Source organism: Neodiprion virginianus, chromosome 6, assembly GCF_021901495.1.
Source record: "Neodiprion virginianus isolate iyNeoVirg1 chromosome 6, iyNeoVirg1.1, whole genome shotgun sequence".
NCBI lineage: Eukaryota > Metazoa > Arthropoda > Insecta > Hymenoptera > Diprionidae > Neodiprion > Neodiprion virginianus.
Genome location: NC_060882.1, coordinates 19,830,248 through 19,845,683, shown reverse-complemented (window position 1 = coordinate 19,845,683; position 15,436 = coordinate 19,830,248). Strand labels below are relative to the sequence as shown.

Here is a 15,436-nt window from a genome sequence, read left to right as displayed (position 1 = left end):
TAACACGTTAGGGTGACACATGTGAGGTCTGGTGTAAATATATGCAGAGATTTTTGTCTGCTGGATGCGTTATAAGTTTTACATCTAATTCTGACTTGAGAAAAACTTTGCTTTGCGTTCGGATGTTTTAGCTTGTTGATTGCGAAATTTCATTCGCATGTCGAGAACAGACACTGTAGAATGATATTCTGGGTTTAGCTTTTACTGCTTTTTACATCTTTAACTGTTTTTGATAAAATCGCGTATAACAATGTGTACGACGGGACTTTTACATTTGTGCATGTAACAAAAAAAGATCTGTTTCGCGAGATTGGAAAAGACTTGACGAATGACTGTTGTTTCAACAATTGGGTGGACTTGATCAAATCCTTTTCAGATTGTGTTCTTGTGAAGTCGTGTCTCAGCTCTTGACGGTTGGATTCAACAGATCAATCAGTAAGCCAATATACGCTCATCTCCACTTATCTCTGATCCGTGCACAGCAGAAACTTAGTTCTTGAATTTACGTTACGCGGGATTTCTAGCATGTGCCTGCCACGTGATACCGGAGTTTTTCTCCACCCACGGACCGCCACCCCGTCGCTGTAACAAGAACAACCCTGAATCCGTTGGGGGTTCCCTGGTCCCTTTGTGCCGTGTAAAAGGTTCGTACGGGTGTCGCAAAGCACGTTGCAAATCCGTGACCGATTTTGGTTCGAGGAGAGGGTCTCTTTTGCACCCCCCGTGAACCTTGGAGTCTGGCGTGAGCCGACGAGTTTGCAGGTCGCGATATTGGGGATGAAAATCCCGGCTGGGTGCTGGGGAGGAATCGACCGACCAACGTACCTGTCAAATCCAGCTCGGTCTTGCGCGTGCAGGTATGTTCGCGGTGAAGAAATAATTTTAATTGGGTTACGAGACCTCACACATTGCACTGCGTCAGCGAATGTTTCTTCTATGCATTTCTCGAGACTGAATTTAAATAACACCGATTCAGTTCTCGCTTTACTACTTTATTCACGCCAAAAGTATGGGCAACAACTGAAATGCTGACTCTCGTTCATTGTGGTATAACTTACGAGCAGGTCAGCTTACAAGGCTTCAATTTACCACGTAACGTTTCAACTTATACGGTCATACTTCACTCCACTTGACCTCGTATTGAGTTATTACTCCTTGACACGTTTCGGGACTAGGATTTTAGCCGTTGGGCGTTACAATCTGTGAAAGAAACGAGGCAATGCTCTACGAACGAGCAAACTTCAATACGTGGTTACAACGGTCAGAACTATTCTGATTATATACGAAAAATTTTACGGGTACGTGACACCGAAATGAGTCAATTCTTGTAATGTTAATAACAAAATATTGCTTGCAAGAAGTCAAAGAGTTCTATTCACACAAAAACTTACTATCCAATTTTTGTATAAATCCCAACAATAAGTCAGTTACTTGAGCGTCTCATTTCCGATGATGCTGGCCATGGTTTTTAATTTAGCGAAAGACACTAACTTGGTCAAACCGCTTTACAGAGAACTAATTGAGAATAGTTGTGCTAAAAAAAAAAAAAAAAAAAAAAAATAAATACATAAAGTACAAAGTACATAGATAGAGGTAAAATTGATTTTTCATCCCCCTGTCTGTACTCCTCTTATACACACACTGCAACCGCTTTCGAATATCACCAGCCCTCGACGAAGCTTCCGAGATGTGCAGCGTGTAAGGTTGTATACAATATCGGGATGCGCGCAGCGTGCGTTTGATGCGTGATATCGTGTTCAACCGCGTTTTTCATATGGTCGGATGGGGAGGGTGACTGTACCGCCATAGGGTGGCCATAGGGTGGCCATAGGGTGGCCATAGGGTGGACCGAGGGGGTGTCTGATAGGGGAAAGATACGCGAGCAGCTGTCCCGCACGCATGATTCACGCGCCAACTCACGTCTGCGCGTGTGTTGACTACCTACCGTTTTATCCTGCGCATTGTGACGTCGTGCACGCATTCGCATTGCGCGATGATCGTTTTATTGCGCACTTTTGACCCGGCTAGCAGCGATATTTTGATTAATTTTTTGTCTCCAGGAGTGCATAAGTTGAAATAATGAAAAACAACAACAGCAAGATTTACATCAGCAACAGCAGCAAGAATTTCGTCCTCTGATTGTCAAATTTTTGCAGTCTTTTTATTAACAATTTTTATCGTTGGTCCAGCTAGTCAGCGATCCTCTTTTGTTCAGCCTTTAGAATCCGTTGGGGGCAGTTAAAATGTTGGCCTCTTACCGATTCCCGAAGCATCTTGGCTCGAGAAAAGAGCAGAGAAAGTTTTGGGAAACAATACTGCTCGAGGCTGTCTTCTCCTGTCAGGTATGAATTATACACGGTTATGGCCGGAAGTTGCGGCGGAGGGCTCGAGTCGTAACGCGTTCAATGTGAATATGTAGTGTAAAAATCGTTTGCAAACCACATCAAGGATTTTCGCCCAATACAGTCCGTTCCAACTTCATGACTTATCGGGCTTTACAGTATCTCGAGAATAACCTGAACTGACAATAATCGGGCGATTAGTATTATAATTATCTATTGTCATTCAAGGTAGAATTTTGAACATGCGATTCTCAAGAATTTCAATCCTTGGTTAACCTTATGCAAATAAGTTTTTGTTTTCGCCGAATGGTCGCTTACGAAATTCGACTTTCAAGTATATCAACACCGATTTGATCGAACGTCGTTATTTCATGTATTACTCAAGCAATATCACGATCAGCTTCTTTGTTTCCTGCTGCGAATAAAAGTGGAAGTTATATGCCCCCTTCTCCTTTTTATTTTTATTTCGTTCGTGGCGCGTGCACACTTGCCTGATTTTGCCGATGGCCAAATGCGGTTTATGCCTTTTTACGGGGTGGTGTATCCCCCATATAGGTATACAAAAACGATGCGCCACATATGGGGGCGCACATGTGAGAGGGGGTCACGTGTCATCAAGATTCTTTTGTCCAAAGATTTTTCTATGATTTACATTACCATGAGCTAATGCTGCCGGGATGTTACCCCATGGTATGCAACGGTGAACCGGCCCATATTTATCGTTCGTATGTTCATCCCTGGCCAATTTCTGTATACTCCTAGGAAAAACTGGTTGATTTTGTTAATTGCAAATAAATTCTATTTGCTTACGAACCAATTCCAAAATATGTTCGTCGTAATGCGCAAGTTTTGTTTCATTCGGTCATAAACAATAAAATTTATTCATCGCCAACTCAAGATTCATTATCAAAGAAATTTTTTGATTTTCTTTAAATCTGTTGATAATTATGTGAAAATGCGAGGTCTCAACTCCTTGGAATTTTCTACATTATAATATATGTCTCCCTGACTTTTCACCGTAGATGAGTAGACAATAAAAAAGAGATCGGGCCACGTGTATTCGATCTGTTACCGCTTTTTTTCTTTGGAACCTTATTCTCGAAGATAAGGGATGGTTTTGTCTGGAGTCCTGGCCAGCGTTTTTTTTTAGCCCGAGGGCCCTCCGAGCTGACTAATTATAGTCTAGATTTTTTTTCTTTTGGATTAGAATTTCCATAGTAAGCTACGAGAAGAATGGAGGTCAAGGTCTAAATACTTGGTGGAAAATATCCCTCCAAAAAATATATAAATAGCTATTCACAATTTAGTATCTTGATCATGGAAATTTGGCACTCTTTTAAATTGAGAGTTAGTGAAATATATTTTTTCTTCTTAATCGCGGGCTGACAGTGCAACTTGGAAAAACCCGGGTGTTGTCGTAAGTCATCCAGCTGACCGTAATTTTTTTTATTGATTATAGATTTTTCCGGATCACCAGATGCCGAGGCTTCGAATCACCAGACAAACCAAAGGTGAGCATGTTTTAGAATTCAATATTCTAGTGTATTTTCTGACTCTGTTGCTTACGCGAGTATCTCTGTACTTACAATTTCTGCGTCACCTGTGCTATAAGAATAATCCTGCTTCCCCGTCTGGGGATTTAAATCGGGGACAAGGTTTGGCTCGTTCATGTTCCCATGCCGATAACGCGTTATTCGTGCAGCAGCGATGGTACGTTGAGAAATCAGGACTCCCGCAGTCAGCCTTAAACTCGAACCGTTCATCTCAATTCAAGAAAGCTCTATGCACACAGGTATATTACCTGCATGCGTGGTACCTACCGGTTGACCGCGGGTCAGGTAAAAGCGGCTTATGCCGCGCCGCCGGCCGACACGCCATCTTTAAAGATTATATACCGCCTGCGCGTGTATTCCGACTCCGTGAGATAAGCGTTAACGAAGAAAACTAATTGGCTGGCAGAACAAATTAGGTTATACCTATACTATTGCGAACATGCCGGTGATACTTTGCTCGGTCAAATGTTAAAACACCCATCTTCTTCCCTTTTTTAAATATTTTTTCCCGCTTTTTCACATTCAAGTGTTGCTGAGATTCTGATATGAGAGTAAAAAGTACTACGCCATCGTTGTAAGGACGAAACAAATTAAAATTAAAATCCAACAGTCAACTTTCAGGGAAAACTTTTATTACTTATTACACTTTGTGTACAGCGTTGGACTTGGTTGTAACGGTCAGTTTTCCACTGTTAAACTCGACCAATAATGTTGAAAACATTTTCTCACATGACCGAAGGATGAAAGTAACATTCAGGTATATAATTTTGAATCGCATGCCTAAACCCGTGTAGTCGACTTATCGGTAGTTTCACAGAGCCTGAACGGTTCCCAGATGAAAGTATGTAGCCTGTTTGACAGGGCGCTTGGAAACGATTGAGGAGCAGTAGCAATTCTCATGAGATTCGAAATCCCGTTCGTGGGAGATTGTATTGAGAAAATTTGATATCCATTGCATTCCAAGGATCTCTACGACCCTCGAACCCGACAAATTCCCAGTGGCGCCTTGTTCGGCGCCCTGCAGTCGTCGGTGGGCATTTCCATTAAGAAATTCGGTTCTTCTCATCGAAGGAGTTCTAGGAAAGTATTACAAAGAAACTCTGTCGATTGCTAGTGGGAACATTGCGAGGCAAGGCCGAAAAGACACTTTGCGCGGTCGCTGAATGAGTACAGGAACACGAATCCTGCATGAATACTCCGGAGTCCTCGTTTCCTACCCAGGAGAAACTGCCAGAGGACAATACGATTTTTAGCCAGTTCCCATGAGCCTCAACGCGCAAGTCTACAAAACACGACCGGATAACCTGTGGCAGCCATGGTTCGAATGGATGCAGTTGGTGGTAGTGTGCAGATAGATAGATAGACAGACTCGTAACCTGGCCCAACCTGACGCAAGGCAGCAAAACCAAACGAAGCCGAACCTACACGCATACTTTCGCAGGATATAAGTTGCGTGTAGGAGGATCAATGAGGCAGGTTAGATTTTTCACAAAGGAGTCGAGTTCTTTCGTACATTTTATACTTTTATTTAACAATTAGCTCGTCAGGTCCATCCTGTATAGCTTATAGTTCCAGAGGATGCGATGAGGCGCCGCGCTCTGCTCCCGCTTAGGGTTGTCCGCGTTTATACCCACCCTTACAATCGTGGTCAGTCCTACACCGAGGTATTGCCATAGAGTGAAAATGCCTTTCAGTCACTCCCTTCTATCCTGTACCAATCCGCTTTATTCGTCGGATTGTGATGAGTTTGAATATCTGTATGGTTTTTTTTTTCGTTTTTTTTTTTAACCATAAAAACAGCGACTTTTCGCAACCGACCGTTATTCAAGGTATTGACCTAAAACTTTCGAAAAAGAATGCCCACCCTATTAATATAGTTATATTCTTCCTTTCGAGTCTAAGACCGTGCTTGAATAATTCCAGGAATGCTGTTCGGGTCTTTAATTAATCTTCCTAAGAAATAATTGATCGCGAGTGTTGCATAACATCCTGATGTTGAGTTTCGTGGCGTTCAGATTTAAGTTTTGAAGCATTTTCTTCCAGTCAAAATCTCGATACGGAAATCTTATTGGGTGCTTGATCATCGCGCGTTTTCATCGCACGTGTTTCAAATATCAACATCTATTTCTTCGGTAGGAATATTCAACGTTACGGAGGTTTAAAAATAACGGTATTTCCTTTTACGCGGGAAAAAAACAGGTACCTACTGGAATTCTGTTTCAGTGTAGCTTGAGAAAATTTCGCGGTTCAAGGCATCTGGAAAGCCTGGACCGGGTCAGCTGATCCTCTCGACTGGTCAACAATGTCGGGTAGTTGGTGGCGGTGGACTAACGTATTTCACACCACAAAGCAGAACCTCTTTCAGCGTTTCGAGATAAGATAATACCATTCTTTACTGTCCGGCTAAAAATCTTTCCCTGCAATTCATATTTCGGTTTCTTTGAATCGGGGCGTTTCTGTCGCGGGGGTTTCTACACACTGATGCTGCCTACCCTCTTGTATCCTTAGAATGAAAATTGAATGATGCTTAGGCGTACTTCCATTATTCGTATTGTAATTATTCACATTGTTGTGGTAATCTCGGATTCTTAAACGCGAGGCAACTCTTTAAGTAAAGAAGGGTTTAAAAAGCTTATAAACCGTGATTGTCAAAGGGTGAAATTTCCTTCGAAAGGGTCACTGTGCACGCGTGAGGTTGCTGTCCAAAAAATTTTTGCTTACAAGTGTATGAAAAACACCCGCAATGATTGCCGGAGGTTTACACTTTATGTTGAACTTGGTTAATTGTTGTTGTCTTGTCATTTGTTCTTTTGGGTGAAAGTAGAAATCAAAAAAATCTTTGCTCGTAAAATCCATTTTTTCCCGTCGTGATTGTAAAAGACCCTTCTTTTATATGCATTTGTCTTACTTTGCGAGAGGATGCAAGTTTCTTGGACGTTGATGTTCGTCACAAAAGATCGGATGTGCATATCAGTTGTCAAAACCGCAGTGTATCCGCATCGTGGTTCGCGGAAGACCCTGTACCGATGGAGTATCGATTGGTGGATTATTGGCTTCTAAACTAAATGTAAATTAATATTCTTACAGGAGCGTATAAAGTACTGAGATCATCGGTCTTCGCCCAACGAAAATCTCTTCACACGCTACATTGCCTAATAAAGTGTTCATCCGGTCCAGTCATGTGCACTGAGACACTTTTCACCTTTCATATTACCGCAACTGCGGCGTGTTTCGTGAAATTGATGCTTCAAAACTTCTCTGTTGTATTTACTCGTATTCTTACAAAGTTAAAGTTATTCGTTTTGTTCGGACATTGCAGTTGATTTTTTCATTGTCATTCAAGTTCGTACGTCAAAGTTGCGTGAAAGTACAAAGTCGAGAAGATATAAGGCTGACCATGGTTAATGAAATTATCCATTCAAGGGTGAAAGAGGTGTGTATTTGTAATACATCTCGGATACTTCCTGCGGCAAGAAAGTTTCGGTGGTATAAACCGGATGTCGAGTAAGGAAACCCCTTTATACGATCATTTGTTCACCGCGAGGTATTCACTTACTGAAGCCCACCAACAAACCGGCCTACTTCTGACTTTTTATGAATGCCTATACCCACTAAAATGGTCCTCATACAGTACAAGATTCAAGGTTCCTAACTTTTCAATTTTTTGGCCGTCAAGAAAAAATTGCTCCACCCTCCCTCAAACAACTGAACCTTTACTACTTTGCAAACTTTTCGCTTGCCTGCAAGGCTGCAGTCCGGGTGGTCAGACCCTTACCGATTAAACTACGATAAGCTCAATGCGTTTCCTCAAAAAGATGATTGTGTACGCGATGGGAGGTCTCAGACTCCTACTCCTCAATCATTATCCTGGCTGTAACGTTCCATTCAATCCTCGTGACACACGTTACCTTTTCCCTCTCTCTGCTGCAAGATGACAGTAGACAAACAAGACCACCTCTAACTTATCAATGAATTATCCAACTATCCTTGGACCGAGTAACAAAGTCGATCTACAATGTATACCGTCTAGACTCTGGATCCAGTGACGACGAGGCCCGGCATAATAATTGTCTTCGTGAAAGCCAGTTTCTTTTACATTTTAAATATCCGATCTAGGTAACCGCGCACGTATACAACGTTCACATGCCTATATCACCATGACAAATTCACACGGTACACACCGCCGTTTGTCCGTTAAATAAAATACTTTGTCGGAATGAAAACTTGGACCCAGATCACAATTTTACCAACAAATTGATTCTCTGTCTAATCGTAATTGGGAATTCGGCATATCTGTAATGTATTTAATTTAGTGGGTTGTAACTTTTCCGGAGATTGAACCGGTGCCATTGATCGTATAATTACATAGGAGGCTCTGAAGGTAAGAGATAGTCCTGGGACAGTGAGAAATAACGTCTTGTGGTCCTGTGGGCACTGTAAATATCCAGAGAGTTCCTAGAAGGTCGAAAACTCGAAAATGCCGGCACGAATTTTTTGTGGCCTGCGATACCTCGTGTCCTTTCAATCTTTCGAACCGTTCTTTAACGCAGAATTTTTCAAATTGATCGGATCTTCAACGTATTCTGCAAGAGTTGAACACTTTGGTAGATAGATCCGAGAAAGAAAGGAATCAACTTGTGAAATTATTATACGTTACTTTTCGCGCACTGTCTTTCTTTGGCAAATGTTTTTACCACTGGTTGAAGAGACTATGAATAAGGATAAAACTACTGAAGTATTTACTCACAGGACTAGCCGAATGGGATTCTTGTTAAGATTTGCACATGAGCGAGTTGTAACTTGAAACTATTTCCGGGGAGTCTAAGAGTGAAAAAAACAAGATTTGTACGAAATGTAGGTGACACAATTCCATAGAAATATCTGTGAAGGGGCGTAAAGACTTGACCAATTTGAAAATGTGTTGTGCCTACTTTTCCGTACGACCAGACCGCCATGCCATCCCGTACCTACTCGAGGTTTTACAATTCGAGGAACCAGCATAAGCGAGTCTGCGTCTTCTAGAAGCATGTTCACGAGGCCCGGCATTAGGATCAACACACGCGCAAAACATTGCTGGGTGTGTACATCCCACCGACAAAAATACCTCTGACCACCTAAGCGTGCGTATTTCGTAGTATTTGCCGTTTCATTCAGTAAGCCCGGGCTTCTCTGCATTCATTCACAAACTCAAGAAGAGATCCCCTTCCTCTCGCTTCTTCGTACACAGCAGCATACGTCCAGTGTCTGCTTACTTTTTTAATCCGTATTTAGTCGCGGCCTGTAGGTACCGGCGGGAAATGGTCTCGTAAATCTAACCCAGCCAAGAATGTGACCTTGGATTTATTACCGAACTTGAAGCTCTTCGAGATGGATGTATGGATGGATGGATATTTTCATTTCTCACGGACATGTCAATTTCAATCTATTACCGATGGTCAGAGTTCGTCTTCAAGAGGAAAGTCTTCTTGACGCGTTCACACTCCGTGATGCAACCGACGCGGTTTGCTCCGCGAAGGATCAAAGGATGCCTGGGCCGGATATATGCTTTTCAATACCTCGCGGCTTTTATAAGCTCGTTGTTTTGCGAGTCGGTAGGTTCAGCTCCTTTGTTTTCTCGAGAGGCGAAGAGAATGAATTTCGCATCATTTTAAGTCAATGCTCCGTACACTCTGGAGTTTGTGCATTTCACTTTTTGCATGGCCATGCTTACACTTCGGCATGCGAGCGCTTTTCCGACTTGCTTTTCACTTCAAGATCAAATATCATGATCCTCTTATCGAGATTCCTGCGTATCTTACTAATTATCACTTCTGAGCGCAGCGGATGGAAAGACGCCAGTTTGTATTCGATCATCGTAGAGTTGAACGTTAAGAGTTTCGCTGTTCCGGAGCAGCCATCGAGCCTTCGTAAGTGAATCCGCTGTTGCTACGCGCCCGGATTCGTGAAGATGGGTATCCATATTTTCACAAGTCGTCCGGCCTTTTGCCAGTTTACGTTGTCGTTATATAACCAGAGTCCCAAGTTCGAAATGATCGTTACCTTTCATCGTCTTCCTCTACTCCGTTTTCAGCCCGCTATCTTCTTCGTACCGTCACCACATCCTTCTCGGTTTTGATCTTCCTTTTCCCCTTCTGGTTCTTCACTCAACCGCATTCACATGGCTATTGTTCATACCTTTGTTGCATTTGGGTGCAGACTGTCGGACGATTTCGGTGCTGAATCTGACATTACGGATCTTCAACAACGACTGAGAGTGATCGCGCTTCTTTTGAAGCAGCTGATTACGAAGCAACTTGCCTCTTCGTTATAGTCTTCGTATAATAGGTACGCGGTGTTTCTTGCCGAGTTCTTTGCCCGATTCTTTAATTCCCTATTTACTTATTTCTCGTTTTGGTTGTTCCGTCCATTCTTTCTTCCTTTCTTTCGCCCCTCGCCTCCTTCTATTCTCTTTTCAACGTTCCCGATCTGGCCTTAGCCCTCGGCTCACCTTCTACTTCAGCTTTGGCGCTCATTTAAATTTATAATTCCCCACCAAACCGCCCGTCCTCCACCACCGCATAGACCCCGGTATGCAACGTGACCGCTGATCCCTCTTTTGTTTTTCAAGGATCGCTATCCTAATCGGGACCTTGGACTCGGATCAAAAACCGAACGATAATGTTCATCGGTGTTTTTTCAAATTTTCGGTATTTTTTTAAAAAAAAGGTCATCTTTTTATCCCGCTAATCCCTTTCCATTTTTCACAACAATTCCGTTTGTTGTGAATTCTTCGACGGGGGTTTGAGTACCGCTGTACACGAGCCACCGGGGAGAGAAAATACTCTTGGTTTATTTGTATCGCTGTGGGTTCTTTCATCTCTAACGATCCTTCGCTTCCCACTCCCCGACCGCCCTCCCTCGCTCTCAGACTCCAATCTTTAGGTTTCTCTCTCCCAGCGTTTCTCTCGCGCCGCGACCGTTAAAAAACCGAGCAAAACGACGTGGCCGTCTCCCCCACCAGGAATAACGCCCACCTAGGACTCCTCGACGCACACGCGAGTGCAATGCGTGACATGTGCCCACGCAAAATACACGACGCACACGCCCTGGCGCGTTACCGCTCACACTTACATATCTCTCTTCCCCTTTTACCCGACTGAATATAATAATAATTCACTTTTTATTCGCTCTTTTCACGAGATTTAAATGTCCGGAGATTTGGTATCGGTGAATAATTCAAACTTTTCCCCTCGTGAATGGGTACGATTCAGCATTCAGATTATTCTTCGATGTTTTCTTTCGAATCTCATTCATTTTCACCGTCATTTTTTCTCACCTGATCATTTGTTTCGGAAATGCTTGACGAAAATTTTTACGAAACCGGTTGACATTACTCTGATGAAAAATCTCGCACCCATTTTTTTATTTTTTTATTTTACCGTGAAAGCAAAATAGTCGATTTGCTAGTGGAAAGTGGAAACTTGCAAACTCACTGACGAGGCAAACGAAACGGCGAGTCATTGCTGACTCTCTCATTCTTACCAAGGACTACGAGAATAAGGATCTCTGGGTATACCAGTCAAAACACTCGAGTGCTGCACTGGGATATAATTTTTGGAAAAGAAAAAATTATTCGACAGTTTTTGCAAGTATGTTACTTCACATTGAATGGATCAGGTATATTGTACGTGAAAGATTATGGATTTGCACCTGGCTTTTTTCGAGGTAGGTACCGCAAGTACATTGGTCATGCCAAGTTAGCGACGTCTCTGTGCGTCAACGGTCTTGTTGGCCGTGGTGTAAGAGAGAAAATGATCCGTGTCACCCGAAGAGGCGATGAAAAACGTTTCACCAGACTTTTGTAACAGCCTACAGGACTTCAAAGGGTTTCAATTTTAAACGGGCCCCAGGGTGGAATTTTACTTGAAACTGTGACATCCCGTGGCAAAAACCATTTCTCTCTGGGAATACGGTCGCCGTTCTTTCGCTCCTGAGGCGGTCGTTAAAAGGTCTCGCTAATGAGGTGGCTGATTTACAAGCAGAACTAGAATACCCGGTTAACGATTATCTCGCGGTGTGGTCTTCACGCGCGCGCGTGTCAAGTTTCCATCAATTCTTCTACAATCTGAAGTATGGAAAAGTGAGAAACAACAATACTGTACGGAGAATATCGCGCTGTGCCCTTATACAAGTTACAGTTATAATTTATCACTGTAAACCGTTTGCACCTGTGTTTTGCATGGATAGTTTTTCCCCGGATTGAATCGCTTCTAAAAACAACGCCACCGTAACGATCGGCTTCAATCGTTATGCGTTACAGATGATTAGAATCTCAGTCAACGGAGAGGAAAATAGTAAAAGTACATATAATACCGTCTTTGTCCCTCGACTGAAATGAGAGGACGAAGAAAAACCTCCTTTTCGATACATTGAACTCGAAGTCCTTAACGACGTTCGAATAACAGTGTCCGAGTACCACAATACGTCTCGATTCTGGCATAATGGTAACAAACAAGTACTGGCATCAACTATACATATACTTCATAATCCTTGTCGTAGTACTGGACTGCAATTCATACCAGCCAGTCTCAGCAGGGACAGGATGTGGGTGGTTGGCTTATATTCCATAACCGTATAGCTCGAGAGTTGAGGTTGCTGGTAGTTTGAAGGGGAGGGGAGTCGGGTTATGTGGGCTATCGTACGTACGTGCTCTCCGTTGTTTCTTAACTATGTACTTCCTCGGCAGGGCATGTACATATCTGCAAGGTAAATAAATAAGTGGGTGGATAAGTTTATACCCGTGTACATATACGCAACGACATACGAACTCCTTTTGGTTGCACCGTATTATTGTAACGCATATTCACATTGGGGCGCGTTTGTAAAGCGGAACTTGTTTGGTATCTTTGAACGCGGTAGTTCACGTCCACGTCTCACCGTTGCGGTTTACGGTTAAATGTATATTATTCTTCTGCGACATCCCCTTGAGAAATACAGAGAACCGCTCGTGTGAGGACTCGCGTTAGCACGAGGTGGATGAAAGTGTAAGGGGTGAGGAGTGACGATCAATGGGCGAAAGCAAATGAGGAGGACACGAAGTCTGGCGGAGATGGTGGAATCGAGGAATCGATACCGCGACTGCTTTATAGAGATCGACCATTGGGAGGCGTCACACTTGCTTAAACGAGTTTTCGACCTGCACGCGTATCGACTGTCTCTTGTTTTCTCCCCGCGCGTATGTGTCGTGGATAGACCGTGGCGCCTGGTAGTCGAGTCGAAAGGCCGAGAAACCCGAAGGGTCCAGGGCTCAAAGAGCCGCAAAGGACGCCAATTAATGCAGTCCCACGCTCGGTCTACACCCACCGTTAGATAAATCGACCAGATCATAGGATTTCTCCAGATTATCATTGACAAATACGTATCGTACAAGATTTTTCTTTCCCGTAGTGTCGATTCAGTTTTCGAGCAAAATACCAGCGTCTTCTCTCTCTCTCTCTCTCTCTTATATTTTACTCTATTTGGTTATATATCTATAACCAGTTGTCGAGTAAAAGTGAATCTGTATCACACTCATTCTTGAATCCACCGCCACGCAAGACTCTGTAGAGTATAGACTTCATTCAGGGGGGTGGGGCAAAAAATTGGAATTCGTATCGTCATCCTTGTAAAGCCGGGACATGATGATGTTTCTCGAGAGAAGGAAGAAGACCTCGTATAAATTCGAGGTGACTTTGACTTCCTTGCGGAGTCCCTGGGTCAACTTCCATAAAAAGTGCATCGGCGGTGGTATTTTTTATTTTTATTTTTGGATCACAGTTGTTTTTTTGTTATTAAAGGAACCCTCTTCATCGTGCGCAGGTTACACTGTTAATAATTTATCCCGCTCTGTGAAGAATTTGTCTTGCCTCAGAAAGTCTGGAATGAATATAAAACAAGAAAAAATCAGAACAAAAAAAGTCCTACGACGTTTTGTATACTGTGTGGATCCATAAAACCAACTTGTAGAAGTGTGAAGAATTAACGAATTGTAAATTCTCCATGATTCCAATGTGTGAGTTGGCCGCTGAGGCTCGAGACTGGCGTCGGTGGCTGTAAGGAGCAGGTACGAGACAGTAAAGACTAGAGCGAGCAAGGTTGCAGGAATGGAAAGAAAATTTTGGCTCTCGGCTGTACACTCCAGGCGGCATGGCAGGAAGTTGCTAGTGAACTTCTGAAAACAAACAGTACCTATTAAGAAAACGAAGGCCTGCGCCTCCGATTTCCTTTCAGTGCCGGTCGGCTTGTACCATCCTGAAACAGTGCGATAATAATCCTGAATATTGTACTCAAACGATTTTTTTCCTGCAACATACAAAATTTCATCTTGAGCGAATTCCGAACGTGTGGGATAAGAAAATAGATAAGAGTTTTTTTTTCCACGTGAGATGTGTTGCATGTAAGAGAAAAATGTTCAAATCCTGATGTAGTTACCGAACACTTGGTAGACGGTTGAACAAATGACGGCTGACTGGGTGCAGTTATCTTGAGACACAGCTTGGAAGATGTAGATACAGCTGATCCTCCGAAGATGGTGAAGAGCGCCTCGTATTCCCGGATTCATGAAAGACTTGAGAGAGATAGGGAGCTTGTAATATCTGAAGAAGGCGGACTTTAAACGCTATCTACTCAGGGAGATAATAATATGTTTGTACTTGGAGCCTTTGTAGATGTATCTCTGGCCCATTGCATGAGCACTTTGTATACTTAGCAAATAGGAAGATCACGGACGCTGCGATGAGGGCGCAATAAATCACACCCAAAAAAAAAAGAACGATAAAAGAAAATTAAAATCATATGGGGGACTGCGTCAACTATATAGTAGAGCCATTTGAGATCTCAATGAAATTGACAAACCAGTTTAGACTGGAGTTTCAATCATTTTTCAAGAATTTTCCGAACGCTTGATTTTGTGCAGATCGCCACCACCATAAAATTGGCTCTTTCTCTTAGCAGCAAAGAAATGAGCGGACAGAGAAAGAAATTGTTTTCAAAGTGTGGTGAATCCGACTTCTAGGTATGTGTGATTGGAAGTCGGTACAAAGCTCGATGAATGTAAATTTTTCTTTACCCAGATCCGAGAAGTTCGAAGTATCAGGAAAAATTCTTTGGGATTCCTTGGCAACAGATCTGGCCGACGGGGGAGTGAGCTGTTCTCCGATTGGTTAAGATTTCCCGCCAACACTGTCAGGCAACCGGCTAGAGGCCTCTCAGCTGATCAGTGTATTGTGTCTGGTGCAGCGTCTGTGTCTTATACTAGATGTGTGTCGTTCTTCCGAGCTTAAGTTTCTCCCGCCTTTTTCCTTTTCGTCCTTCTTCCCTTATATCCTGTGAATTCAAAATTTTTCACACAAAATTTCGGCTACAGGTATGAAAAACCGAGTAAAATTCTAAGAGCCGGTGGCAGTCTCAGCCTCGCGAGTTTCTTCCATCGATAGATAATGAAACTTTGACTCTAGTTTGGCATTCGAACGCTGAGGAAACGGAGTCGAAAGATTAATCCAGGGGGAGTGTGTGGCTCGGGTT

The 15,436-nt window shown here is 43.0% G+C and overlaps 1 protein-coding gene across 3 annotated transcripts in view; it reads left to right on the top strand.

The window, feature by feature from the left end:
• The window catches only part of LOC124308162 (M-phase inducer phosphatase-like), a 91,235-nt gene that overhangs the window by 22,081 nt on the left and 53,718 nt on the right, over positions 1–15,436 (top strand). For all 3 annotated transcript variants that reach the window (XM_046770579.1, XM_046770578.1, XM_046770581.1), the window contains exon 3: positions 3,802–3,853. In XM_046770579.1, coding sequence (XP_046626535.1) covers positions 3,802–3,853 — 52 coding nt within the window. The remainder of the gene's footprint in view (positions 1–3,801; positions 3,854–15,436) is intronic.